Consider the following 25609-nt stretch of genomic DNA (forward strand, 5'->3'; position numbering starts at 1 on the left):
AATGGGTGTCGGGGAGGGGGGGGGTGCACAGCCGTGTGTCCCCATCCCGTCCCCCCCCCTCCAGCATCCCTGTCCCCTGGGGGGGCCACCCAGCAGCTGTGTCCCTCCGTCCCTGAAGGGGGGGGGATTTGGGGATGGGATGGGGTTGGGGGGGGCTCTGGGGGGGCCGCCTGCCCGCCCTTGGCGCGGGTGCAATTCAATTAGTGGGGCCTGGCGCAGCCAATAACGCTAATGGCCCCGCACAGGCCTGGCGCTGCCTGGCTTTCAGGGGGGGGGCCGGGGGCCATCTGCTAATTAAATGGGGGTGGGGGACAGCGTGGCCAGCGGTGATGTCACCCCCATCACGAGGGGGGGGGCACTGCGCCCTGCTTGCCCCCCCCCAGCCCTCTGCGCACCGTGGGGCGCATAAGGGACCCCCCCATGTCCCCATCCCATGTGTCCCCCCAAAAAAATTTGGGGGGTTTAGGGCGTGCCCTGCGATGAGGAGACCCCCCCGGTAATGCCGGGGGGCTGTGGGGGGGCACCCAAGGGGGGGGTGCACCCACTGGGGGGGGTCACCCCTGAAGCATCGTCCCAAGGCTGTGGGGAAGGGGTTGGCTCGGCTGGGGGGGGCTCTGGGGGGGGGGATCCTGGCGGGGGGTGCCAAAGGGAAACTGGGGGGCACGATGGGGGGTGTGGGGGGGCAAATCAGAGCCAGGCATCCCCTAAATGATGGCTGGAGGGGGGGGGGTGCTGCCAGGATCTGGCACCCACCCCACAGCGGGAGCTGGTGGGCGCAGGGGGGGCCGGCAGGGGGCACGGGGGGGGGGGGGAAAGGAGAAGGAGGAGGAGGAGGAGGAGGAGGAGGAGGAGGAGGAGGGGGGGGGGAGCGTGCTGGAGCTGGCTCCCACCCAAGCACTGCAGGACATGGGCGGGCACGGTGCTCCCTGCCTGCTGCCAGCGCGCAGGCGACGCTGGGGGGACCAAAGTGGGGGGGGGACACACACACACACACAGGGCCTGGGGGGGACCGCAGCCCCCAGCCCATCACCACCGCACGGCCCCGTGCCCAAAACCAGGGCACCTCCCGGGCACCGCAGCTTGTTGCGACCCGAGGGCACGGCTGGATTTGGCTGGTGGCCCCCCCCCCATCCCCAAAAAGTGTCCCCCCCCCCCAAATCCTGGGTGACCCCCGGGTAGGGGCACCATGACCCGGCTGCGCTGGTGCTTTGCCACCTTGGTTGGCTGGGGGCGATCGCTGGTGTCCTGCCTCCTGCGCCGCCACAGGGAGGTAAGGGGGTGCCGGGGGGGGGGGCCACGGGGGTGCCATGGCAAGGGGGGGGCGCACGGAGCTGGGGCAGCTTCTGGGGGTGCGTGGGGCTGGGGGGCAGCCTGGCACTGCTCCTGCCACCTGCAGATATCGAGGGGTTAAAGTGTGCCGGGGGGGGGCCCTTGTCATTTATCCCTCCTTGTGTCCCCCCCCCACTGCATGGCACTGGGACCCCCCCCCTCCCCACCCTGTAACCCCTGCCCTGTTGGGATCCCCGTGCCCCTTATGGAGTGGGTGCTGAGGATAAGGGGTGTCCCCGTGTCCTTACAGCACCCAGAACGGGGGGACCCCATCTCCGCTGCGGGGGGGGGGCGGCCTTGTCCCTAAAAAGCCCCCAGCCCCGGAGATCCCAGAACGTGCCCGGTGTGCGCAGGATCCCCGTCCCCAAAAAGCCCCCGGCCCGGGGTGCCCCCCAGGAGCAGGATCCCAGTGCCGAAAGTTTGCCCTGCACGGGGTGTCCCCGTCCCCGTTGTCACCCGGGGTGGGGGGGGGACAGCCCCCAGCGGGGGGGGGCACCCACGGGTGACACGCACGGGACGCGTGGCGCACCCGGTCATGCGTGTGCCTGGTGTGTGCACGGGGTGGGGGGGGCACCGTGGGGGCACCGCTGCTGGAAGCAGGCGTGGGTGGCACTTGGCTGTGCCGGGGGGGGGACACGGAGGCCCTGGGGGGGGGGACAGGGCACACAGAGGGCCCCTGCTAATGCTGGGGGGCTGGGGTTTTGGGGGGGGGGGGATGCGCCCTCACCACTGGTACCCATGGGGGGCTCCCTGTGCTCTGTGCGCCCCCCCAGGGAAATGAGCCCCCCCCCCGAGTCTTGGGGGGGCTGCCAGCCACCAGCCAAGCCCCCCCACTTGTGCCAGGGCACCCAAATCCCCCCCCCACCCCCCCTTTAAGCACTGCCGAGCGCTCGCCCCCCCCCTGCGAGGCCCCCAGCTCTGCGCAGCGTGGCCTTGGCACCGCGCTGCTCCCTCCCCGGGACCACCCAGGGGACAAGCGGGGGCCCCCCCCCGGCCAGGCCACCTCCACAGCGTGTGTTTTTTTTTTGGGGGGGGGTCTCCCTGAAGGCGCCTGCCCCCCATACATCCCCCAAAATTGCCCCTGGGTGCTGCGAGGGGGCTGCGGAAGGGTGCGCGCTGCCCCCTTCTCTTTGTCCCCAGCTTGGAGAGGGGGGGGAGCCGAGGGGGGGGGGGGCTCGGTCCTGGGTTGGGGGGGTCGGGGGGGGGTCGGGGGCGGTCCGGGCGGGCGGAGCGAGCGGGGCCGGGCTGCGGGAGGTGCGGCGGGGCCGCCGGGGCAGCATGACCGGGCTGTGCCTCTCCTGCCTGCTTTGGGTACGGGGCCGGGGGTACCGGGCTCTGGGGGGGGGGGTGGGGGGCGCACGGAGGTGGGGAGAAGCTGGGGGGGGGTTGGTGTTGAATTGGGAACGGCTGGAAAAGAGGAGGGGGGGCGCGGGGAGTTTGGGGAGGGGGGGGCGGTGGAGGGGTGGGAGAGGTTTGGGGGAAGTGCTGCGCTGGCACCGGGGTGCCCCCCCCCCCCCCCTTGAGTATCCACGGGGGTCTCCGGGGGTGGGGGGACCCGGGATGGGGCCAAGGGGGGTGAGGGGGTGGGGGGGCACCGGACAGGGACGGCTGCAGCAAGGGGGGAGCGGGCGGAGGGGGTTGGGGAGGATGCGGGGGGGACGCGGGGCTGGCCGGGGGGGCTCGGTGGGGGTGTTTGGGGCCCCCCCGTTACGCGCAGCCTGGCCCTGTGCTCGAGGCTCCGTGGCGCTTGGAGGAGAGGGGGGGGCACTGGTCAAACTGGGAGGTTCTGGTGTGTGCTGGGGGCTCGGGGCTCTGCGCCCCCCCCTCCCCATCCAGACCAGTCGGGCTCCGAGGCTCTGGGGGTGCCCGAGGCTCCGGGGCAGCACCCCAAAAATGCCCCCCTCCCACCTCAGCTTTGCGGCCCCAGCCAAATGGGATGGGGGATGGAGGAGGCGGGTGTCCCCCTTCCCCGGGGTGGGGGGGGACATTCCTCCCGCTGTCCCCCCCCCGCGGCTCTCTGCAGTGCTGGGCAGTGAACCCAGGCGTCCCGGCGCTTGATCCATCTGGCACCTCTCCCTGGGGCCTCATCCAGCCCAGGACACCTGGGTCCCCTTCCAGCCTCCTTGGGGTCCCTCTGCCGGATTTGGGGACCCCAGGCTCTCAAGGTGACAGCCCCAGAAGGGCTCAGACCCCCTCGTGTGTCCCCCCCCAGCCCCAAAACGGAGCTGGTGCCCGGATCTGGCCGGCAGGGAGCTGGGATCCCATTGTTTCCCGGGACTGGGGGCACCTCCCCGGCGCGGGGACGGCGTTGGCACCGTGACAAGCGCAGGGGGGCTCCGTGGGGTGGGAGCAGGGGGGGCTGCGCTTCCCCTAATGAGGATAATTGCCCTTAACGAAGCAGACCCCAGCTCCTGTGCGGGGCCAGGCTGGCGGAGCTTGGGGGGGGGGGGCGTGTGGGAGACGGGCTGGCATCCCCGGGCATCCCTGGGAGCGGGGGGCAAAGCCTCTTCCCGGGGCACCCCGCAGCGGGGAGGCTGTTTTGCATATGCAAATGAGCTCATGGCATCGTTAGGCCTCGCTGTCACCCAGCAACTCTGCAGTGGGAGCCCCTTGGGGGGGGGGGGGGACACAACACGGACAACTTGGGGGGGTTTGGGCACCACCAGGGGACGTTTTGCCTGCAGCCGCAGGATCTGGGGCCCCCACCCCTCACTGGGGAAACTGAGGCAGGAAGAGCAAGGTGGGGGGGGGCAGCAGGGAGACTTCGGGTGCCCGGGGGGGGGGGAGCAGGGTGAAAGGGGGGTGGGCTGCGGGGCCTCAGCGTAATCCCATTAGTCCTGGGGCGGTCGGGGTGGGCACCAGCTGCCCGCGGCCGTGCCAGCATCCCCGTGCCGGCTCCCCCGTGCCAACACTTGTGCACGCTTGTGCACACACACACACGCTTGTACACGCACAAACACGTGTGTCCACGCGTGTGCACACCCACACGTGGCCACACGCCGTGCGTGTGCACGTGTTGAGGTCTCCGTGTGCACCCCCGTGCGCGCACACCCACCCTGCGTGCGCTCACACGCGTGTGCTCCGCCCCGGTGCGCGCCGCCAGAGGGCGGCAGAGACTCTTTATAGGGCCCGGGGGGTGTCGCAGCCCCCCCCCGGCACCGGTGGGGCGCGGGGAAGGCACAATTTGGGTGCCCTGGAAGCGGGGTGAGGCTGTGCCCGGAGGGGAGCTGAGGCAGGGTGAGGGAGCGGGGGTCTCGGTGCTCCCCCCGCCCTGCTGACGTGTCCCCGTGTGTCCCCCCCCCAGCCCCAGGACCTGGAGGCCCCCCCGGCGCACGCCTTCAAGATGACGAGCTTCAAGAAGGTGAAGGCGTGCGGGATCTGCCGGCAGGCCATCACGCGCCAGGGCAGCACCTGCCGAGGTGAGCGGGGCGGGCGTCTGCGCGCGTGGCCGAGCGTGCAACAAGCGTGCAACAAGCGTGCAACAAGCGTGCAACAAGTGTGCAACGCTGCCCGCTTGGTGCACGCGACGCCACCCCGCACGTGCGGGCACGGGCACGCTCACGGCCCCGCTGCCTGCTCCTCCCCTTCGCTTTCCTGGTGGCCGCTGTCCCCCCTTGGCGAGGCCGGGGCGCCCGGTGGGACACGCGGTGACGTGGCCCCTCGCACGTGTGCGGTGACGCCGAGCCCCGTGCGAGGGGCGGCGGGAGGAAACGCTCCCGGCCGCGGGAACAATGCGCCTTCCTGTGTTCCCTGCGCTGCAGGAAACCATCCCGGGGGGGACAGGGTCTTGGGGGGGGGCCGTGCAGCCGCGGCCACGCTGCGCGGGGACCCTGGCGTCCCCTCGGGGCGGCGCGCCGGGGTGCACCTGGTGTTGCCCCGCTGATGGGTTGGCGTCCTGCACGGAGACTCGCAGTGCATGTGCACAGCTGCGTGGGTGTGCGTGGGTGTGCAAGAGCTCACAAGCAGAGCTGGCACCACGCGCTCTCCATCCGTGCCCCCTACCTCCAGGCACTGTGGTGCGCACAGGCACACGCGCCCCCGGCACGTTGGCACCACGGGGGGGGACGTGTCCCACATGTGGGGTGCACGGGGGCAGGGTTTGTGCATCTCTGTGGGTGCTCCCACAGTCCTGGGGGGCTGGCGTGGTCCGTGCCCCCTCGTGGGTGCAACCCTGCGTGTGGGGTCACCGCGGGCTGCCCCCATGTGTCCCCTCTAACGCCCTGTCCCCTCCCGCAGGCTGCAAGCTCTCCTGCCACACCAAGTGCCAAGCCAAGGTAAGGCTGGTCCCCTTTTACCCAGGAAGGGGGGGTCTGGGGGCTTGAGCAGGGGTTTTGGGATCCACGCCGGCCATCCCCAACCGGGCGGGCACCCGGATTGCTGCCTGCTGACGGCGGCACCGCTGTCACCAGTGCCAAAGCGGCGGCGTGCCACCCCGCTGCCTGTGCCTGCCCTGCCAGCGGGGCTGGGTTTTGGGCTGCGCATTCCCGAGCCCCCGGGGAGGGACGGGTGCCAGGCGGCTCCGGGGCTGGCATCTCTGGCGGGAAGAGGCTGGCGCGCCCCGGGCGGGCAGCGTGGGCTGGGACGTGCCCGTGCCCGTGCCTGTGCCCGTGCCCGGCCGGGCAGGGAGGGAGAGGATCGGCTCCGGAGCCCCGAGGCGGCTGTGCCAGGGGCCGGGCACGCGTGGCGCTTCGCAGCGTGCCGCGGTGTGGGTGGTGCTGGAGCAGCCCTGGCACCACGCCGGGGGCTCAAGGGGCTGCAGGGGAACCTTTGGGATGTGCCCAGCACCCCGGGTCCCGAGCGGGCAGGGTAGAGGTGGCTGGGAGGCTCGGCAGGGCTGTGGGGACCCTGTGGGGACCCAGTGACAATCTGGGGACCCTGCGTCACCCCGGGGACCCTCTGCCAAGCGCCCTGGGGCTGAGCTGGGGGAGGCAGCGTGCCCTGGTGATGGGGAGAGGGAACGGGGATGCCTACAACACGGCATGCGGTGGCGGGGAGCGTCTGCCAGCGTTTGCAGGCGGGAGGAAGCGGCTGGTGGGGATTCTCCGCTGTCTGCTACGGGGTTGCGCGCCCGCAGGGCCTTGCACCCGGGGCGCTGGCTGGGTGCGTGAGGGAAACCCGCTGCAGTCGGTCGGCCTCCCTCCCCCTTCCCACGCTCGTCGGGGGCTGGAGCTTCCCCCCCGCGGGGGTGCTGCTGGGGCGGGGGGGTGCGTGCGTGGGGCCGGGGCCAGGGGCCTTCTCCGCGGCTCCGCTGGGCCAGCGCCCAGGGAGGGGCTGCTGCGGCCAGGCAAGCAGCCAGCGGGCTCACGCCAGCTCGTTCCTTTAGGGTCTCCAGGGAGGGAGCGTGCGGGGAGGGGGCTCAGCTCAGGGCGAAAACGGCCTCGTGTCCACCTGAAGCCCCTCGCCTTTAACCCCTGCGCCCCCTGGATGCTCGGGGAGTGGGGAAACTGGATCCCCCCCCCCCCGAGGTGCTTGGTGCTGTTCGCCCCAACGCTTCCTCCTGCTGCCTTGGAGATGCTGCTGAGCTCGTGACGCCCCCCCCTCGGCTGCTCCTGTCCCCGCTGCCTTCGTGTCCCCTCCCTGTGGTTTCCCCAGGGGACCTGCCCCGAGCCCTCCCGCAGCCCCCTGGATTCCTCCTGGCCCCATTTGGGGAAAAACCCCATGTAAAAGCCCCAAATGGACGGGCTACGGTGGGAAGGGGGATGCGGAGGTGCTGGTGGCACCGAGGGGGACCTGGGGGCGGCAAAGTGGCCGTGCCCCCGCGGTGCCAGGCGAGGCTGGCGGGGTGCCCGCAGCCCGTGGGCGGCACTGGGGGGGCCGGGGCAGACGCACAGACATCATCTGGGAAGCACGAAGCCGTTCCCATGCCCATGTAAGGCCCTTCTCGCGCCCGGCCCCTCCGCTCGGGGGATTTTTCCTTGCTTAGCAAACCTTCCCCCCTTCGGTCTGAGGGGGACGGACGGACGGACACCGGCGTGCGCTCGAGCCCCCCAGCCTTCCTCCTCCATCCCTCGCTGTGCCGGGGTCCTCAGCCCAAAGCTGGGGGGGGGGCTGCAGCTGCCTTTGCAAAAATGGGGAAACTGAGTCACGGGGGGGTGGCCGGGCACGTGTGAGCCCCCGGGGGTGCGTGGGGAGGTCCCGTCCTCACCCCCCGGGGCTGTGGTGCAGAGGTGGGGGCCCCATCCCGTGGGTCCCACCCTGCCAGGGTGGTGCTGCTGGGGGTGACCCCAAGGTGCTGGGTGCAGGGGGGGCCGCGCGTGCTCCGGGGACGTGCCGGGGGCCGGATCCATCCCCTGCTGGCCCCCTTCCAGGCTCGGCTTGTTTGCCAAAGTGCCCCCCACCATGGGGTCGGGGAGGGGGGGGGGTTTGTCCATCATTAAACCGGGCGCTGGAGCGGGGCCAGGGCCGTGCAGCGAGGTGTGTCCTGGCCACAGCGATCGCTCCCGGTGCCCGCGGCACCTCCTGTGCCCCCGCACGGGGACAGGGTCCTGGGCTGTGGGAAGGGGGGGACGCGGCGGGGACGCATCCGGGCAGCCTGGATTTGGGGTGCTGGGTGCTGTTTGGGGCACGGCCGGGCCCTGTGGCTGTGCCAGGAATGGGGGACACGGGGAGGGGACAGCAGTGACCCTGCTGCGGCACACGGCTGTGCTGCTGGGCTGCCCCCAGCCCCGTGCCTCGCGCTGGGCGTCCCATCCCCGTCCCCGATGCCCCCCGTTAAAAGCCACCCTGCCTCCGGGACAGATAATTAGCAACACCCATGGTCTCCACAACACAGCACGGGGGAGGAATGCGGCAGGAATGTGTCCTTGGCCCTGGCACGGGCCCAGCCGGGGTGCGGGACGGGGGGCTGCAGGGGGGCCAGCCCTGCCCGGCCGCTGTGCCAGCTGGTGTGGACGCAGCGGGTCCTGGAGGGGGGTTTGGGTTGTGTTTTTTTTTTTTTTTTTTTTTCCTTCTTCTTCTTCTTCTTTTTTTTTTTTTCTCTTTCCTTTTTCCCCTTCTTTACGTCACCGCCGAAATATTCAGCCTCTGTCTCAGCTCTGGGGGGTGGGGGGGGGTCGCTGGAGCTGGGGCCCCGTCCTGCACCCTCCGGGTGCTGAGCCCGCCCGCGCTCAGGGCAGGGGGGAGCGCGGGGAGGCTCCCCCCCGAGGGCTGGTCCCCATGTCCCCTTCCTTCTGCCACCCTGGGGGTGGGTAGGGATGCTCCTCCCGGGCTGGGTGCGCTCTGGGATGGCTGTTTTGGGATGGGGATGGCTGTTTTGGGATGGGGATGGCTGTTTTGGGATGCGCAGGAGCTGGTTCAGGTGGGGTCCATCACCGGGCCCAGGTTTCCCTGGGGGGGCTCCGCGAGGCCACCGGAGACACTGGGCCGCCTGCTGGACCCGTCCCCCTGTCCCGTGTTGGCTCCGGGATGTTTTTGGTGGCTGGCGGGGGTCTGAGTTCAGAGACACTTTAAGGACTGGAGTGGCTGCGCCCTGTGGAGGGGACGCGTCACCTCCCCGAGGGACAGCTCCGTCGCCTCCCTGGGGACAGCTCCTGCAGGCAGGGGACAGGGCCGAGCTGTCAGTGCCCTCCGCTCACCCCCTGGGATGCCGAGCCTTCCCCATCTGGCCCCGGCTCTTCCCACACTGGGGTTTCCCAGGGCCTGGGAGCTGCCCCGGGGCCGCGTCCTGGAGAGCCGAGATTTGTGCCGGGTCCGGCTCCGTGCCCTGCTCCTGGGCTGGGGGCGTTCGTTGCTCCCCTGCCCCCTTTCTGCTGGAAAGCCCCCAGCCCCCCGAGCCCTCCGAGGGCACGCAGCCGCCCCGTGCCTCGGTTTCCTCACGCGCCGGGGGCTCTCTCCACGCTTTCCAGGAGCAGCGGGTGCAGGTGCCAGCAGCGGCTGCGTGGGGCTGAGGAGGAGCGGCCCCGGCGTGGCGCAGGGGATGCGATCAGCGGGATGCTCGGGTCGGACGTGGAAAGCTGTGTGGCCCCGGGGGGAGAAGGCAGAGGGCGAGCCCCTCGCTGCCATCCCGTCCCATCCCACCCCATCCCAGCCCCTGGCTCCAGGCAGAGCCAGCCCTGGAGTTTTTTTGGCTGGGCCCGCGGCGCGAGGACGGAAACGCAAACAGGAACGGGGAGGTGTTGGGCGAGAAAATGTCAACAGTGCCGGGCCCGGCGGCTGGCTCGTGGCCCCCCCCGGCCTGTTTGCCTTTCTGTGGGCTCGCCCCCGGCCCCGCTGCGGCCGGGGTTTCCTTACACCACGGCCCCTCTGCGCCCGGGTGTCCTGGCACTGACCACTTGCTCGCACGCCGCTGCCGGCACCCCGAGGAGGAGGAGGAGGAGGAGGCTGGAGGGAGGTGGGAGGAAGGCCAGGGGGACGTTGGGTGTGCCCCGCTTTTGGGACAGGCCAGTGGGGGGGCTGGCAGGGTGTCATGTGCCACGGGACAGCGCCGGCAGCCAGTGCTTCCCCATCCTTTTTTTGGCTTTTTTGGGGGCAAAGCTTCGCTGCCCCCACTCCGGCACCAGCGGGGTACCCAAGAGCCATTTTTCGGGCATGCAGGGTGGGGGACCGAGCTGTCCCCTTTTTGGGGGGGCCAAACAGAAAGACCCCAAGCCGAGCCCCGTGCCTGTGCCCCTGCCACCCCCCCGCCAAGGGCACGGGGACGCCACCAGCGTCACGCGGGGCGATAAGGCCCCGACCCCGCCGCCCGCCCGGGGCCCCTTGGCACGGGGACGTGCGAGGCGCTGGGCTGGGCTGCTCGGGGAGGGGGGCAAAATTTGGATTTGGGGGTCGGGGAGGGGGGTGTGTGTCCCCCCTCGCCAGCGCCCCTCGCCCCCGGGGGCCCGGCTCCCGGTTGCCTTTAAGGGCGTTTTTGGGGGAGGCGAGGGGAGCGGGGCTGGGCGTGTGCGTCCGACTTGGAGCGCGCCGGAGAGAGGGAAGAGGAGAAGAAAGAGAGGGAGAAGGGAGAGGAGGGAGGGGAGCGGTGGAAAAAAGCCACCCGGGACCCCCCCCCGTCCTCCCCCAAGGCCGGGGGCCGGCGCCCCAGGGCCCCCCCCCGGCAGCCTTGGGGGTACGGAGGGGCGAGGAGGGGGGGGGTTGCAGGGCCCCCCTCCCCGGCTCCCCTCCATCGCCGGGGTCCTGCCTGCGGGGAGCGAAACCCTTGGGCTCTCCCCCCCCTTTTTTCCCTCCCTCCCCTCCCTCCTCCCTCCCTCCTTCCTTCCTTCCTTCTCCGGGCTTGTCCCGGGGAGGGAGGGGGGCTCTGCCTGCAGTCCGCCTTCACGCCTGCCCGCCCGGGCGACGCTGGGCTCCCGCCTGCCCCAGGCCCCCCCCCCTCCCTCCCCGGCAAACCCCCCCCCCCCAACCCCAACCCCAGCCACCCCCAGAGCCCCCCGGCCAGGTGAGGCTGCGCTGCCGTCCCCCTCGGATGTAGGCAGGCGAGACCCCGGATGGATTTCGGGAGCGTCATGAACCAGGTACAGCCGGGTGCCACGGCACGCGGGGGTCTTTGCCCCCCCCATTTTCCTCCCCCAAAACCCCATTAGGGGGACAAACGCTGCGTGGGGCGGCATCTCCTGGGGGCGTGGGGGGGGGTCCGAGCGTGACAGCCGTGCGGGGAGGGTGCTGCGTGGTTGGGGGACCCCCTCCTGCGCCCCCCTGCACACTCCGGGTTTGGGGACGCTGCTGGGGGTCGGTGCCCGGAGGGGGTCCCGCAGGGGGTGGGGGGCTCGGAGGGGGCAACACGGGGAGCAGCGTCAAGGGAGGGGGCCAGGGAGGGGGTGCAGGGTGTGGGGGGGTCCCTCCCGGGCACCCCGTGCCCCCTCTCCACGGACGTGTCCCCACGCTGGACCGGGGGGGTTTGGCAGCCGGGTCCCCTCACCGGGGGGGTCACGGGGTGGGCTGCGTGTGTGTGGGGACAGCCGGGCAGCGCAGGGGTTAATCCCCCCTCCCCGTCCTCCTGCGGGACCGTCAATGGTTAAACCCCGGGTTAATGAGTGGTGAGGGGCCTTGGGGAGGGGGGGGGGGGGACACCACGGTGGCCTCCTGGCCCCCCCCTTCCCACCCCGCCGCCGCCCGGGCAGGCAGAGGGTTAAATTCGCCAGGGCAGGTCCCGGCGGCGCAGATGTTTTTGGGCTGTGTTCCTGGGAGAGGAAACGGCCGAGCGAGGCATCAGCCGTTTTGTTTTTAAGGGGAAAACAACAAAAATAAAAAAAAAAAATTAAAAAAAATAAAAAAAAAAGGAGAACTGCGCAGCCCCGCGCGGGGCCGGGGTCCGTCCCCGGGTGTCCCCCCCCGGCTGTGGGTGGTGGGGACAGAGCTGGCGGGGGGGCGGCGGTGGCTGCGTCCCCTGGGTGCTCGTGGAGGGTGCTGGGGTGCCCTCGGCTTTGGGGACGCGTTTTGGGGAGCCAGGGGGGACCCGAGCACGCGCCCCGTGCCCCTGCAGTGTGGTGACACGGGGAGGGCTGCGCTGTCCCTGCTGGGGCACGGCGCTGCCGGCGGCCCCCTGCTCGTCCCACGCCTCCCTGGTCAATGCCACCCCCGTGGTGGCACCCCTGGGGGACACCAGCCCCCGGTCTCTGCTTTGGAGCCTCCCTAGGGCAGCCTCTCCGCGGGCCCCCGCGCCAGGAAGGGCAGGGCCGGCGGTGACGCTTCGTGGGGCCCCGCTCCTCGGGGCTGTGCTCGCCCGTGTCACAGAGTTTTGGGGTCCTGAGCCTCACCCCAGGGCCTCACCCCAAATGCCGAGGGCCGGTGGCTCTGTTTGCACCCCGGTTTGTTTGGGGGAGCAGAGCCGGAGGGTTCGGCTGGTGCCACCCTCCCGCTGGCTTTGCTGTGCCCCGTGGCCAGCCTCGTGCGCCCTGTCCCCGTGCCACCCCAAAACGGTGGCGCAGGGGCACGTGGCACCCCAAAACGGTGGCAGAGCCCCCCAGTGGCGCAGGAGGGGACGGTTTGGGCACGGGGATTGCGGCCCCACGGGGACCGGGGTTACCCCGCTGGCCAGTCCCACGCGGGGATCCACTCAGCGACCAATCCTGTGCCGGGATCCCTGCCCTGGCCAATCCCGTGTGAGTATCAGGGATCCAACCAATGCCACGGGGGGATCCACGTGCAGACAGCGAGGATCCACTCGCCGACCAATCCCTGCAAGAATCCACTCGCTGGCCAATCCCGCGCGAGGACCTCTCCATCCCAGTCGATCCCCGGGGCCGATTGGGGTCCCCGGGGTGGGGACGAGAGCCCTGGGATCCCCCCGCCCCGGTGGCTGGAGCAGGGCGCAGTGACCCCGCTCCTATCCGGGGTCCCCGTTCCGGGGCAGGTGGCACCCTGGGGACGGGCGTCCCTGCGCCCACGGGTGGCAGCACCCACGGGTGGCAGCACCCACGGGTGGCGGCCAGGCTGGGAGAGCGGCCACGGGACGGGCGCTGGGGCTGCAGCCAGGCAGGCGCTGGCCTGGCGGGGCGGCCGGTGCCGAAACGTTGCCTTTTTAGGTGCTGGAGCACAGCAGGGCCCTGCCCGTGGCCGGCCCCGTGCCGAGCCCGGCGCCCGCAGGAGGAGGCAGAGCAGGGCCGGCCCCGCTCCGGGGCACGCCGAGGTGCCCGTGCCGTGCTGCCGACCCCAAAGAGCCCTTTTGCATCCCAAGAATGTCCAAGGGCACGGCTTCTCCTCCTTCTCCCAGTCCAGCCGCTGCAACCCCTGGGCCGATTGCTCGAAGCCCTTCGGAGCCAGGAGCTGCCCTTATTTGGGTTAAACCCGGCTATTTTGGTTCAATCGAAACCAGCCGGAGTTGGAGGCCCCGCAACTTTCCCGCGCGTCCCCTTCCCGGCTCGGTCCCCACAGCCTGACAAGTGACACGCCACCGGGAGCCCTTGGGGCTGCCACCCTCCCTGCCCCTATTGCCACCTTCCTGGTGGGACACCGGGGCAGGGTCCACCCCATCCAGGCTCAGCACCGTGGGGCGGCTGCGCGGCGTCCCGGCAGCTCTCCGCTGCCTTCCCTTACATGGTCCCCTCGGGTTTGCTGCCCCGAGCCACGGCGCTGCCAGGGGACGAGGACTTGTTGCCATGAGGGTGTTTACGGGGCCAGCGCCTGGAGGTGTTTTTTGGAAATAGCAGGGGGTGGTGGGAGGGGAGGGATCCTGCGCTGGTGCTGGGCCGGGCGCACGTCCCCCGCCGTGAGCTTAACCAGGCGCCCGCGTGTCACTTGGGGTGGCTGGTGGCCTCTGGCTGCAGCAGGGCAGCTGGGGATGTCCCCGGGCCGTGCCGCGGTGCCACGGCTCTTGGAGCACTGCGGGTGCTGGTGGAAATCAGTGCTGACCCCAAGGAAGGGCGCTGCTGGGGTTTTGCGGGTTTGGGGTGGCTGTGGTGGGGTGCATGGGGACAGCGTCCCCTTGCCTTCGCCCTGCCCCATGGTTGGTGCTCATCCTTCCCCTGTGCCTGGGCACGGGGTGAATCCTTTCTGTTCCTGAGCCCTCCTTGTGGCTCCTCTGGGGTTTTAGTGGCCTGAATCGAGGAGGCTTGCAAGGGAGAAACAGGAGCAGGGCGTGCGGGTGCTGCAAAGGGTTCGCCCCGCAGCGAGCCTCCGGGCTGGGGATCGGAGGAGAGCGCTTCCCTCCCCGGGTACCGCCAGCATCTCTTGTGCAACGGCTGCAGGGACACGGTGACGCCCAGCCCGTGGCCTCTGCCCTGCTCTGGGAGTGCCTCGGGGCCGGGCACGTGGCGGGGCCGTGGCTCTGGGAAGGGGATGCTCGGAGCAAAGCCTGGGAGCAGCGGGACCTCTGCGCTCCGGCGTCCGCCCAGCTCCTGACTCACCCCCAGCTCCTGACTCATCCCGGCCAAACTGGGGCTCCCGGCACGTCCTGCCCGCAGCTTTGCGGGACCCGGCTGAGGGGCAGAAACCCGAAAAGCAGCCGAGCACTTGCCATGCTGGGGCGCTGAGCCCCGTTTCTCGGGATCCCCCCGCGAGCGGCTGGGTGCGGGCGCCCCGAGGCTGGCACAACGGGGTGCCCGCAGCGCACCGCGCCTGGGCAGGGTGGGGCTGGGCCGAGGGGGGGAGCGTGGCTGGAAACGTGCGGGGGACTTGTTGCATAAACAGGAGATCGGCTGTGGTGGCGAGAAACGCACGGTGTGAAATTTGGGGTGGGAACAGGGAGCGTGGCGGGGAGCGGGCAGGTGGCCGGAGGGGCGCTGAGCCCCGGGGTCGGTCCCCTTCGGATGCGGGGGTGCCACCGCTCTCAGCCTTGTCCTTTCGGGGAGGTGATGCACAGCTGGGACGTGGGGTGACGCACAGCTCAGGTGACTGTCCTAGGGGGACTGAGGTCCCCTGCGGGGTGACACGGCGCTGGATGCAAGGGGTGGGCCGGGGTGACTCCTCTCCACGCATCCTCTGGTGCCACCCCGGCCGTGTTCTGTGGGACAGTGACTGAGCCACTGAGCCACTGAGTCACCGTCCTCTTTGGCAACTGCACGTCCCACCCTCTGCCCAGCTCTTGTGGCTTCACGGGAGGGGATCGTCCTCCCCATGGCCCCGGGGGAGGCCATGCGTCTCCCCTCTGCGTGTCTCCACCGTGCCAGGGAGCGCACCGGGTGCGCTCTGGCTCCCGCCGCTACTCCTGGCACCGCAAGGGTCAGCACCGGCCCGGATATCAGACGGCTCGGGCTTGTTTATCAGAGCTCCTGGGGAAGGGAAAAACAAAAACCGCCACCCAAAGGAAGGGATATGCGTCAGCGATGGGCCTGTGTAACCCACCGGCAGCTGGGCGGGCTGTGCCACGGGCCGAGGGCCAGTGCTTGCCCAGCCCCGGGAGCAACAGCTCAGCATCCTCGCGTCCCGCAGCCCAGCCAGGGGACCCTCGGAGTCACCGCGGGTGTTTGCTGGTTGCTGGATGTCCCAGGGGCGTGAAGTTTCTGCAGGTGTTGTGCCAGCAGGCGGCTGGAGGCAGGGGGAGCCCCTTGGCACCCCCCAAGTGCAGGATGTGCTCCGTGCCCAACCCTTGAGGAGACATCAGGGAGCCCCCACGGGGCGTGTTGGAAACTTGGGCTGGGCTTCACCTTCGAGGAGAGGCCGGGGTCTCACGGCGGGGACCTTTTGGAAGGGCTGCCACCTGGGGGGGCGCAGGGCTTGGGGGTGGGCGGCCGCCCCGCTGCGCCTCGTTCCTCGCATTCCTGGGCAGGGCTGCCGGGCGGAGGGGTCGCGGCGGAGGGAGCCGGGCGGCAGGAATGCAAACACCGGCAGGGGGGGGGGAGAAGAAAGGCGGCTGTGTCTGCTGCAGCCCGGCAAACCTGGCCTGGGGGTGCACGAGACCCCCTGCCTTATCCCCCAAACCCCGGCAGCAGGGGACGTGGGGGTCCCTGGGGATGGCGGTGGCGCCGTCACCTGCGTGGTCCCCGAGCGTTTCCCTTCGTCTCACGGGCGCAGGGGCAGGACAGGCAGCGAGGGGCAGGGGGATGAGGGGATGGGAGCAGGGCTCGGCGTTGCCAAGCCCGGCTGAAAGCTCAGCCCCTTGCTCGCAGCCCCGCTGCCACCAGCTGGGGTGCCTCGGGGACAGGAGGGATGCTGCTGTGCCGCTGGGTCGGGAGCTCGGCTTCCGAAGGAAGGGCTGTGCTGCCTGGCTCGGGGGGCTGCTCTCTTCTCCTTCAACCCAAAAGCTCGTTTTAGCCAAGCTGGAGAGGGGCAGAAACTTAAAATGGTGTTGGGCTCCCGCCGGCCTCCTAAAACTGCCTTTCTGGGATGAGAGAGAGACAGGCGGTGGCGGTGCCTCCTGTGAATGGGAGGAGAGGTGCCGGCTGAGCACAACCCCATATTAGTCATCGGAGAATCCACCGGGGCAGGGAATTATGACCACGGACACCCCCTTGAAGCTTCTGCAGCTGAAGGAGCATCTGGAGCCTGAAAGCTTGGCGCGGAAACCCGAGGGCGGGTGGGCACGCGCCCTACCTGTCCTCAGCGCCCTTGTGTCCCGTGGCGGGGGGAGCAGAGCGGCTCCCCCTGTTCCCCCCCTCGTGAGCCTCAGGAATTGGGGTTCTGGGGGTGCTGGGGTGTGGGGGAACCTGTGTGAGCATCCCTTGGGGTGGGGGGGGGGGCGTGTGTGGGGCGCAGCGTGGGGCGCAGCGCGGCCCCGTGCCGGCCCCGTCCGCGGCGGCTCGCTGCCGGAGAACATTCCAGGGAGGCTGGCGTGGGGCCAGCGCCGCGGGGCAGGGAAAGGGGCCTTTTATGGAAGCGTTTCTGCATTAGAATAAAATCATAATAATAATGCGCAGGGGAAGGGAGCGGGAGGAGGAGGAGGAGGAGGAGGAGGAGGAGGAGGAGGAACCCCCGAACAAAACACGAAGGCGGGACGGGAACGCTCCGGCGGCTGGAGAGGGAGGGGGCACCTTTAGGATCTGGCTGCTCACAGTGGGGTTTTGCCCCAAAATCTGCTTTTTGCAGCCCGTGGCAAGGGAGGAAGAGTGGGGTGCAAGGGGTTCCCGTGCCGTGGTGCTTGGGGACCGGCCCCGGTGTGGTGTTGGGTGTCAGAGCTCATCACCTCGAGGCATCAGTGCCTGGGACGGGGCAGGGGGTGGCTTAATGGGGTCACTGCTTCCCGGGGACACATGTGGGGAGTATAGGGGACGAGGTGCCCTGAATCGCAGCCTCTCACCTCCACCAGCATCCCCAGTCCTCCACGGGGCTGCAGCAGCTCCTGGTGCTGCTCCCGGCCCCGACAAACAAGGCGCTGCCTCTCCCAGCGCGGCGTGCTGCTGCTTCCCAGCGCGCTGGGGCGCACGCAAAACCCAAGGTTAATTGGCAGTAATTGCCGCTGGTAATTAAGGTAACAATAGCTGGGCTGTTCGTCTGGCGTCTGCAGAAGCGCTCACGAGGCCGGGCTGGGTTTTGTTCCAAAAACCTGGGGCTGGGGCTGCCCCTGCCCGGCCCGAGGACGCGTGGCACTGAGGACGCGTGGCACTGCCCCCGGCACAGGGCGTGGGGTGTCCCCTAGTCCTCCCCTGTCACTACAGGAGCCCTCGGGACGTGACCTCGGGACGGTGCCTGTGCTCCTGCCCGTGGGTTTGGTGTCCCCATCGCTCCCTGCTGGGTGCTGGCTCTGCCCCGGGGGATGCTGCGCCCTGTCCCCTTCCCGTGCCGGGATTAATTCGTGCCCTCTCTGTTCCCTTGCAGGCTGCCACCCCGTGCACCCCCGCGGTCAACTATGAGCTGGTAAGTGCCCCCCACCCCACGTGGAGCCGTCCCCGGATCCCCAGAGCTGGGGCTTTTTGGGGAGAGGGCTGGCACGGGCCCTGAGGAGGACAGGCGGGTGGGACGTGACCGGCTCAGGCTCTGGTGTCCCCTGGAGCCGGGGGCCTCCCCTCCCGGCTTGGAGCGGGTTTTTTGCACGCCCGGAGATGGCTCTAGCAGATGTGCCTTTGGCTGCGGGCGCCCAAGGCCGCACGTTAGCGTCCCTTGCTATTGTCACCCCTTTCTTTTGTCCCTCTCGGGGACGTTTATGAGCAGACGGATGTGCACAGAGCTGGATGGAGGCTGGGGGGCGTCTGGGGTGACACGAACCCAGCGTGGCAGGGCTTTGGGCAGCCTGGCACTGTGCCGGGTGCCTGCGCCCCCCTCCAGGGGCCCCGACCGGGCACCCCGTGGCACAGAGGATGCTCGGCAGGGCCCCTGCCAGCTCACAAGGGCAGCGCGTGAGCAGGGCCCCCTCCGTGGTTATCTGCCCCGGGTTTAATCTCCGCCTGCACCGCCTCGGGCACTTATCGTTGGCAGAAACGTGTTGGCTCCCAGCTGGGACCGTTACTGCGGCTTCGGGAGGAAATCGAAAGGGCTTTGCCCCGCTGCCAGGGCTGGAGGTGGCAGTGCTGCCCCTATCCTTGGGGTCTGGGCACTGCTGGCCCCTGGCCCCGGCCCTTTTTCAAAGCTCCAGAGGCCGCAGGAGACGTCTCACCAAATGTACCCCTTCCTCAGCATCCCCTGCCCCGTGGGATGACCCCCCCGGGGTGACCCCCGGCCAGGCAGTGCCGTTGTTTTCCCCGTTGCATCGCGGCCCTACAACGCCCAGCGCCTGCTTTGGGGGGCCACGGCGGAGTCTGGGGGCTGCTTTTCTTCTTGTAAATCACCGCAGAGCTCCCGCCCCCCCCGTGGGTTGTGGGGTGAGGAGGGATGTGGGAAGCATCCAGCCCTTTTGGGGGATTTGGCCCTGGGGGACGCCGGAGGGGTGTTGGGGTGTGGGTGCTCTCCGTCCGTGACCGCGGTCCCGTGGGGGGCCAGCTGCTGCGAGGCAGGGGGGCAGTGCCCTCGGCCCCCATCAGGGCTCCGTGTCACCCCCGTGCCACGCTTGGGTTTCGAGGGATTCCCGGCTTTGAGGAAGAACGGACACGTCCTTCCCACGGGGAGGCGGGCAGGGAAGGAAACGGCACGGCGGAGCGCTTCCTAGGAAGGGCCAGAAATAGCCGGGGGGGAACTTCTGACCCCGGCCTCCACTCTGTGTGCGTGTGCGCGCGGCTCTCACCCTCTCTCTCTCCCGTTCTCTCCCTCTCCCTGTCTCCTTTCCCTCGTTCCCCCCCTTCTCCTCCTCCCTGTCCGCCCACAGCCGTCCCCGGGGGAGAGCATCACCCAGCAGGCGGACACCCCGGTAAGTGCCCCGTGCCGGGGGGGCCTGGCCTCCTCCTGGAGACATCGCTGGGGATCCCTCATGCCTGTCCTCTCGCCTCAAGCCACAACCCCTCAGCCTGCTCCCGAGGTCCCCCCCCGGTGCCGTGGGGACCCCCCCATGCCCGGGGCCGTGCCCGGGGCGAGCGGCGGAGGTGGAGGTGGCAGAGCCCGGTGGAGAGGCCCTGGAGAGGAGGCCGGGTTTTTTGCCGCAAAGCCGGCTTTCCTGTCCAAGAGCTGGGGATACGTTATTTAATCTGTGGACATGAAATTGCTAAGACAGTGTAGACAAACGCCCTGCCAAAGTCAACGCAGACGGCTTCCCCCTGCTCGCCTGCCTCCGCGCGCACCGGGGCTGGGATGGAGCAGGCCCCGGTGGGGATGGAGGATGGAGATTGGCCGTGAGGAAGAGGAGGTGAGAGCCTTCCTCACCTGGGAGGCTGCTTGTCCCGTCCCTGTGGTGGTTTCAGGTCACGTCTCCAGCTCTTGATGAACAGGAGAGAGGGAACCCAGGGCTGGGAAAGTCCAGCGGGGAGCCAGGAGTGCTCTTCGTTGGCTTTGCTTCTCCTGGGGAGTTTCCTGGTCTTCCTGCGCCCTTTCTTGCGGCTCACATCGCCCTGCAGCGGCTGGGGGCAGGTGGGACCTGTGGGTTTCGGATGGTGCCAAGAGCCTGGGGACATGCTGAGGTGACAGGAGAGGAGGCAGCTTGGGATGGGGACCCCAGGTCCCCTCTCCCGAGGGTCTCCGCGGCACCAATTCCACCCAGAGGGGCTCGGGCAGGGATGCTGAGCCCCCAGGCAGCTCATCGGGGAGGCCGTCGGCCACCCCAAGCCTCCCACGGAGCTCCACCGGGCACCGTGACCTTGACGGGACCGGCTGGGGACGCAGGAGCCGCAGCGGGAGGTGATGTTGGTTGCACGCCGCCAAACCTGCCCCGGGCTGGGTCATGTTTTGGGACCCCACGGGGTGGTGGCACGTCCTGCAGCTCTGCATCGGCCGGTGGATGGGGTTCGGGTCCTTCCCGGGGCTCGGGAGGTGCTGCCCGTGCGAGATGAGTCTTTAAAGGCCACCTGCTCGTTAGCGGGAGATACTAAAACTAATGAGGTGTGAGTGTGTTTTCCCTGAGCGGGTTTTTTTTGGAAACCCTGCTTTGTTTTTCGGCTGAGGTCACGCAGTCGCCCAACAAACCGGCTGCAGATGAAATTCTTGAGGCCGGAGAACACGCATAAATAGAAGTTTCCTGCTCGGAGAGCTCAAACATTTCCTCCCGGCGTTCGGCGTGGTGCAGCCGGGGCCAAAGCAAACGGCGGTGCCCGGCCACGCGAGCCTCCCGTGGGCTGCAAGCCCGCCCCGTCCCCTGCTGTCCCCTGGTGCCATCGCACTGTCCCCGTCGTGCCCGGTGCTGCTGCTCGTTGCTGTGCCCGTGGCGGGGGTGGCAGTGCGATGGGGTGCTTGGTGGCACCGGGATGGGGCTTGGTGTGCCGGGGATGGATGCGCCGGCCTTGGCGTTGCCCCTGGGGACGTTCGGCCCCTCCAGAGCCATGGCAGTAACTCGGTTTTCCTCTCTGGTTCTTTAGGACACCACGAAATCCCCCAGGGGCGGGCAGTCACGCCGCAAAACGTCCAGGTAGAGTCCGCGTGGTCCGCGTGGGGACGGGGACCTGCGGTGGCGGGGCCACAACGACACCTGGGAGCGGGGAAAAAAAAACAAACACGGGAAGCCCGACCCCAGCCGTGCCGGGTGGGCAGTGTCACCGCGTCCCCTGGGTGCCACGTCCTGACGGCGGTCCCCTTCCCTCGCCCAGGAGCATGAGCGTGACGGCGGCGATGGAGAGCAGCTGCGAGCTGGACCTGGTGTACATCACGGAGCGCATCATCGCCGTCTCCTACCCCAGCGCGGCCGAGGAGCAGAGCTTCCGCAGCAACCTGCGCGAGGTGGCCCACATGCTGAAGTCCAAGCACGGGGACAACTACGTGGTGAGGGGCCCTGGGAAAAGGGGCCGGGGTTTTGAGAGGATTAAGGCGCTGCGTCCTCGCCGCCGGCTGGTCTCGATGCCGGTGTGCTGAACCGGAGAGGGAGGCTCTTTGCACGGAGGTGGAGGTGTTTTTTTTTTTTGTGGGAGGGTTACCGGGGAGGAAGGTGTTCCCTCACTCTGTCTTTCCTCTTCCCTGCAGCTTTTCAATCTGTCCGAGCGGAGACACGACATCAGCAAGCTGCACCCCAAGGTGGGTCGTGCCTGCGGGGGGCACGGGGCTTTGGGGGCTGGGGAAATCTGTGGGACCAGCTCCTGCTGCAAGCTGCTGGGGGCGTGGATGTGACCCCCGGCTGTGTCCCACCCCCCCCTTCTTCCCAATTCCTCACCCAGGTGCTGGATTTCGGCTGGCCCGACCTGCACACCCCGGCGCTGGAGAAGATCTGCAGCATTTGCAAAGCCATGGACACGTGGCTGAACGCGGGGGCACACAACGTGGTGGTGCTGCACAACAAGGTGGGCTGCGGCCCGTCCCCAAAACGGGGAGGGACACGATGGGGGGGGGTCCTGAGCACGCCAAGGGGTGCAGGGAGCCGGTGGCTCGTGGCTCGGTGTGCCAGCATCCTGTGGGTGCGTGGTTATATGGGATGGAGCGTGGGTGCTGGGGGGTGACCCCAACCCCCGTGCTGTCCCTTTTTGCTGTCACAGGGGAACCGCGGCCGGCTGGGGGTGGTGGTGGCAGCCTACATGCACTACAGCAACATCTCAGCCAGGTGAGAGCCGTACCCGGTCCCGGGGCACCCCGACCCGCTGCCCCCACGTGGGCACGGGGACGGGGACGGTGCCGCCGCCTCCCTTCTCCCCTCACCGTCTCCTCGTCCCCGCAGCGCCGACCAGGCTCTGGACAGGTTTGCCATGAAGCGTTTCTACGAGGACAAGGTGGTGCCGGTGGGCCAGCCCTCCCAGAGGAGGTGGGTCCTGGGGGGGCGTTCACAGCCCAGCTTTCACCCCGTGGTTGTGCCAGGGGGCGGCGAGGGCTGCGGCACAGCCCCCGACCTCCCCATCCCGTCCCCTCCTCGCAGGTACATCCACTACTTCAGCGGGCTGCTGTCCGGCAGCATCAAGATGAACAACAAGCCCCTCTTCCTGCACCACGTCATCATGCACGGCATCCCCAACTTCGAGTCCAAAGGCGGTACGTTGCCCCCAGCCCCATCCAGCCCCATCCATCCAGCCCCATCCAGACCCCGAGCATCCCTTTCTGCCCACCCTAGCGCAGCCCCGGCTGTTGCCCGCGGCCAGCGGCCCCACTGGGGAGCGGCTGTTTGCCTTGGCTCCTTCCCTGTTTGGATTTCTCCCCCGTGACTAAGCCCTGCCCCGGCCCCTCCGCCCCGCCGGCTAACAACGTGCGCCTTCTCTCCCCCGCTGATGTCTTCCAGGTTGCCGGCCCTTCCTCAAGATCTACCAGGCCATGCAGCCCGTCTACACCTCGGGGATCTAGTAATTATCCTGGGGAAGGGGGGCTCGCATCTTGGGGGGGTGATGGAGACGTCCAAGACCAAGCCCCCTGCGGTCCCGCTGCTCCGCCCTTTTGGTTCCCACCGGCCTCGGGAGAGAAAAAAATGAGGCTCCCCGTTTTCTTAGGGGCTGTAACTGGTTATACTGGGCCGTACTGGGCTGGCCTGGGCAGCGTTGCTGTGGGGGGGGGCTGTAGTGACTCTGCACATCAGCAGAGGGAGCCTGGGGTCTGGGGCCGGGGACACCTCGCCCTCCCTGGGGACACGGAGGCGTTGGGGCCGGAGGGATGCTCCTCCCGTGGGGCTACAGAGCGATGTGCCGTGACACGAGGCACCCTCCCAGGGCTGGGTCGCCGTCCCTATAGCAATCCCATAGGGCTGACACCCTGCCAGCCCCCCGTCCCTCATCCCCATCCCTTGGGTGCAGAGATCGCCGTGAAGAGCCCCCCCGGTGGCCTTCTTCATCCCGAAGAAGAGCTCCCCACGATTTCACCTCCCCACTCTTCACCCCCACACCATGTCCCGCTGCTGCCGCCCGGGGCAGGGTCTGTGCCCCATTCCCAGCCCCACCAGCACCAGGATCCCAAGGAACAGGCACAGGGGAAGGCCAAGGAGCTCATTTCCCCAGCTGCCCAATTCCCACTGCGGGTCCCCCCGGCGCCTGGCCCCCTTCTTCCCGCATCCCCCAGCACCAAACGTCGACGCCACCGCTCGCAGGCGGCCCCCGGGGTGTTTGTGGGGTGCAGGAGGGGAAACTGAGGCAGGGGGGCAGCTGCTGGGATGGAAAGGGGCAGGAGGAGGCAGGGTGCTGCGGGGTTTCTGCGCTGCCACCCGTGTCCACGTGCCGTCCCTCTCCGCAGCAACGTGCAAGGGGACAGCCAGACGGGCATCTGCATCACCATCGAGCCCGGGCTGCTGCTGAAGGGCGATATCTTGGTAAGGAGCCCGTCCCCGGCTGCTCCTCGTGTCCCGGGGGATCCCGGTAGCTGGGGAGGACTCGTCCTCATCCCCGTTCCTCCCGCAGCTCAAGTGCTACCACAAGAAGTTTCGCAGCCCGACGCGCGACGTGATTTTCCGCGTGCAGTTCCACACGTGCGCCGTGCACGACCTGGACATCGTTTTCGGCAAGGAGGACCTGGACGAGGCTTTCCGAGGTAACCCCGCTGCCCGCCGCGCCGCCTCCCTCCTCCCTCCTGCCAGTTTTCAGCTCCTCCTGCGGCCCCGAGGCTGCTCCCGTTGCTGGGATGTCTGGGCACCCCGCTGGTGGGGAGCGCGACCCGTCCTGGCAGCATCACCCCAAATCCGGGCATCGTTGCCCAAGGAAATCCTTTACCAGCTCCTCTCCCTGAGCTGGCCGGGGCAGCTTTGGGCACATTTTGGTTGGAGGGACGGATGGGGACGGTTCCTTTGCTCTCTCCCTGCCAGATGACCGCTTCCCCGAGTACGGGAAGGTGGAGTTCGTGTTCTCCTACGGCCCCGAGAAGATCCAAGGTACGGCTCACCCTGCGGGGAGCGCTCCCTGCCCCAAAAAGCCCAGCCCTGGGCACGCTCTGTCAGTCCATCTGCCTGTCCCCAGGCGACCCCAAAAGCCCCAGCCAGCCATGTACACCTCGTCTGTGCGTCCTGCTGCACCCCCCAGCCCACCCGTCCCTCTTGGTGCCCCCGTTCCTATATCTACACCCCCCACTTCTCTCCCAAAAGCGGGAGAAAGCCCCATCCGTGACTCTCCTCCCTTACCCCGTGTGCCTCCCCCTTTTTCCCTCGCCCCATCCCCCCCGTGCCCTCATCCTCCCAGGCATGGAGCACCTGGAGAATGGGCCCAGCGTCTCCGTGGACTACAACACCTCCGACCCGCTCATCCGCTGGGACTCCTACGAGAACTTCAACATCCAGCGCGAGGACAGCGCCGAGGGAACCTGGACCGAGCCGCCGCTGCCTGCCAAGCACCTGGAGAAAGGTCAGGGCCGCGGGCGGCTGCTGGGGCCACCGGGATGTTGCCGTGCCTCGGTTTCCCCATGCCGGGGACGAGGACGCCTCGCTGTCCCCTCGCTGTCTGCTTGGAGCTGGGAGAAGGTCCCCGAGCCCCCTGCTTGGCTGCTGCATGCTGTCTGCCCTCGCCTGCTCTCCAAGGACAGGGCGTGCTTGTATTTTATACATATTGAGGGTGCCGAGCCCGCGTCCTGGTGGCCAAAGCACCTGTGGCCGAGCAGATGCCTGCATTTTCCTGGCCGTCCCCGGGGCAGGGACAGCTGCGGTGCCCGGCGTCCCTGAAGGTCACCGGCTGTGCCGGATGGGAACCTTGGGTGGCTTCGCCTGCCCCGTCCCCGCAGGGGTCTCGTCCTGGCAGGCTGCCTTTGGGGTGGGGGCGCACAGCTCTGCCCCGTGTGGGGTCTCCACGGAGAAGAGGGACCTCCTCCCGCTGGCTTTTGGTGGCGAGCCTCCTGTCTGGTTGGCAGCGGGGACCTGGCAGTTTTGCCGTCTCTTTCCCCCCCCCCTCTCCAGCTCGGTTTCCTTCCTCCCTCGCTCTCCAGCGGGTGGGCAGGCCGGCGGGGCGGCCGCGGGGGCCCACGTGCGCCATGGGGCCGGGATCGGGGCCGGCGGTGCGAGGGGTCGGTGTTTATGGTTGTTCTGGCCTTATTTGGGCAGGGAATCGCACGCCGGCATTTTTTGGCACACCAGGCGCGAGCGAGCGAGCGGCGGCGGCGGCGGCGGCGGCAGCGGTGGGGCGGAGGGGTGAGAAGGGAGGGAGGGGGGGGGGGACCGAGGCTGGCACGAGGCGTGGGGGGGGGACGGGACCAGAGCCCCGGGGTGGGATCAGCCGCCGCGCCGCTCCTGTGCCACTGCCGCTCGCCGCCGCCCGGCGAAGGCTCCCCGAGGAGGTGGCAGCCAGGGAATTCGGGATCGCCCGCGATCCGGTGGGTTCCCCCCGCCCCGCGCCGCGTCTCCGCCACCCCCCCCGTGCCCGCCACCCTCGCCGTGGCTCTGCTTGGGGATCCGGCTGGGCAGCGAGGGGGGTGCTGAGCTGGGTGGGATGGGAGGAAGGGCCCCAAGGGGCAGGAGGATGGTGAGGGGAGGGGGTTTGAACCCCCAGGACTGGGTTTTTTGGCACGGAGGGTACCCAGGCACGGGCTGCCCCGTGAGCCCCCCTGCTGGCCTTCTCCAGGTCCCTGCTGCCCTGTGGGTGTCTGT

The 25609-nt window shown here is 69.2% G+C and overlaps 1 protein-coding gene across 16 annotated transcripts in view; it reads left to right on the plus strand.

The window, feature by feature from the left end:
• Positions 1–2575: 2575 nt before the first annotated feature.
• Positions 2576–25609, plus strand: part of TNS1 (tensin 1) — a 49695-nt gene continuing 26661 nt past the window's right edge. For 5 of the 16 annotated variants that reach the window (XM_084524404.1, XM_084524412.1, XM_084524415.1 and 2 more), the window contains exons 1-15: positions 17452–17490; positions 18872–18913; positions 20508–20557; positions 20736–20907; positions 21106–21156; positions 21297–21419; positions 21612–21676; positions 21791–21874; positions 21986–22098; positions 22343–22403; positions 23281–23356; positions 23445–23574; positions 23846–23911; positions 24216–24377; positions 25067–25153. In XM_084524404.1, the coding sequence (XP_084380530.1) occupies positions 20740–20907; positions 21106–21156; positions 21297–21419; positions 21612–21676; positions 21791–21874; positions 21986–22098; positions 22343–22403; positions 23281–23356; positions 23445–23574; positions 23846–23911; positions 24216–24377; positions 25067–25153 (1186 nt within the window). In that variant the 5' untranslated portion in view covers positions 17452–17490; positions 18872–18913; positions 20508–20557; positions 20736–20739. Of the gene's footprint in view, positions 2641–4633; positions 4749–5565; positions 5604–10636; positions 10776–17451; positions 17491–18871; positions 18914–20507; positions 20558–20735; positions 20908–21105; positions 21157–21296; positions 21420–21611; positions 21677–21790; positions 21875–21985; positions 22099–22342; positions 22404–23280; positions 23357–23444; positions 23575–23845; positions 23912–24215; positions 24378–25066; positions 25154–25609 lie in introns of those variants that run through there. The other 11 variants (XM_084524419.1, XM_084524406.1, XM_084524411.1 and 8 more) reach the window with 7 other exon arrangements.

Source organism: Aythya ferina (assembly GCF_964211825.1).
Source record: "Aythya ferina genome assembly, chromosome: 6".
Classification (NCBI taxonomy): Eukaryota; Metazoa; Chordata; class Aves; order Anseriformes; family Anatidae; genus Aythya; species Aythya ferina.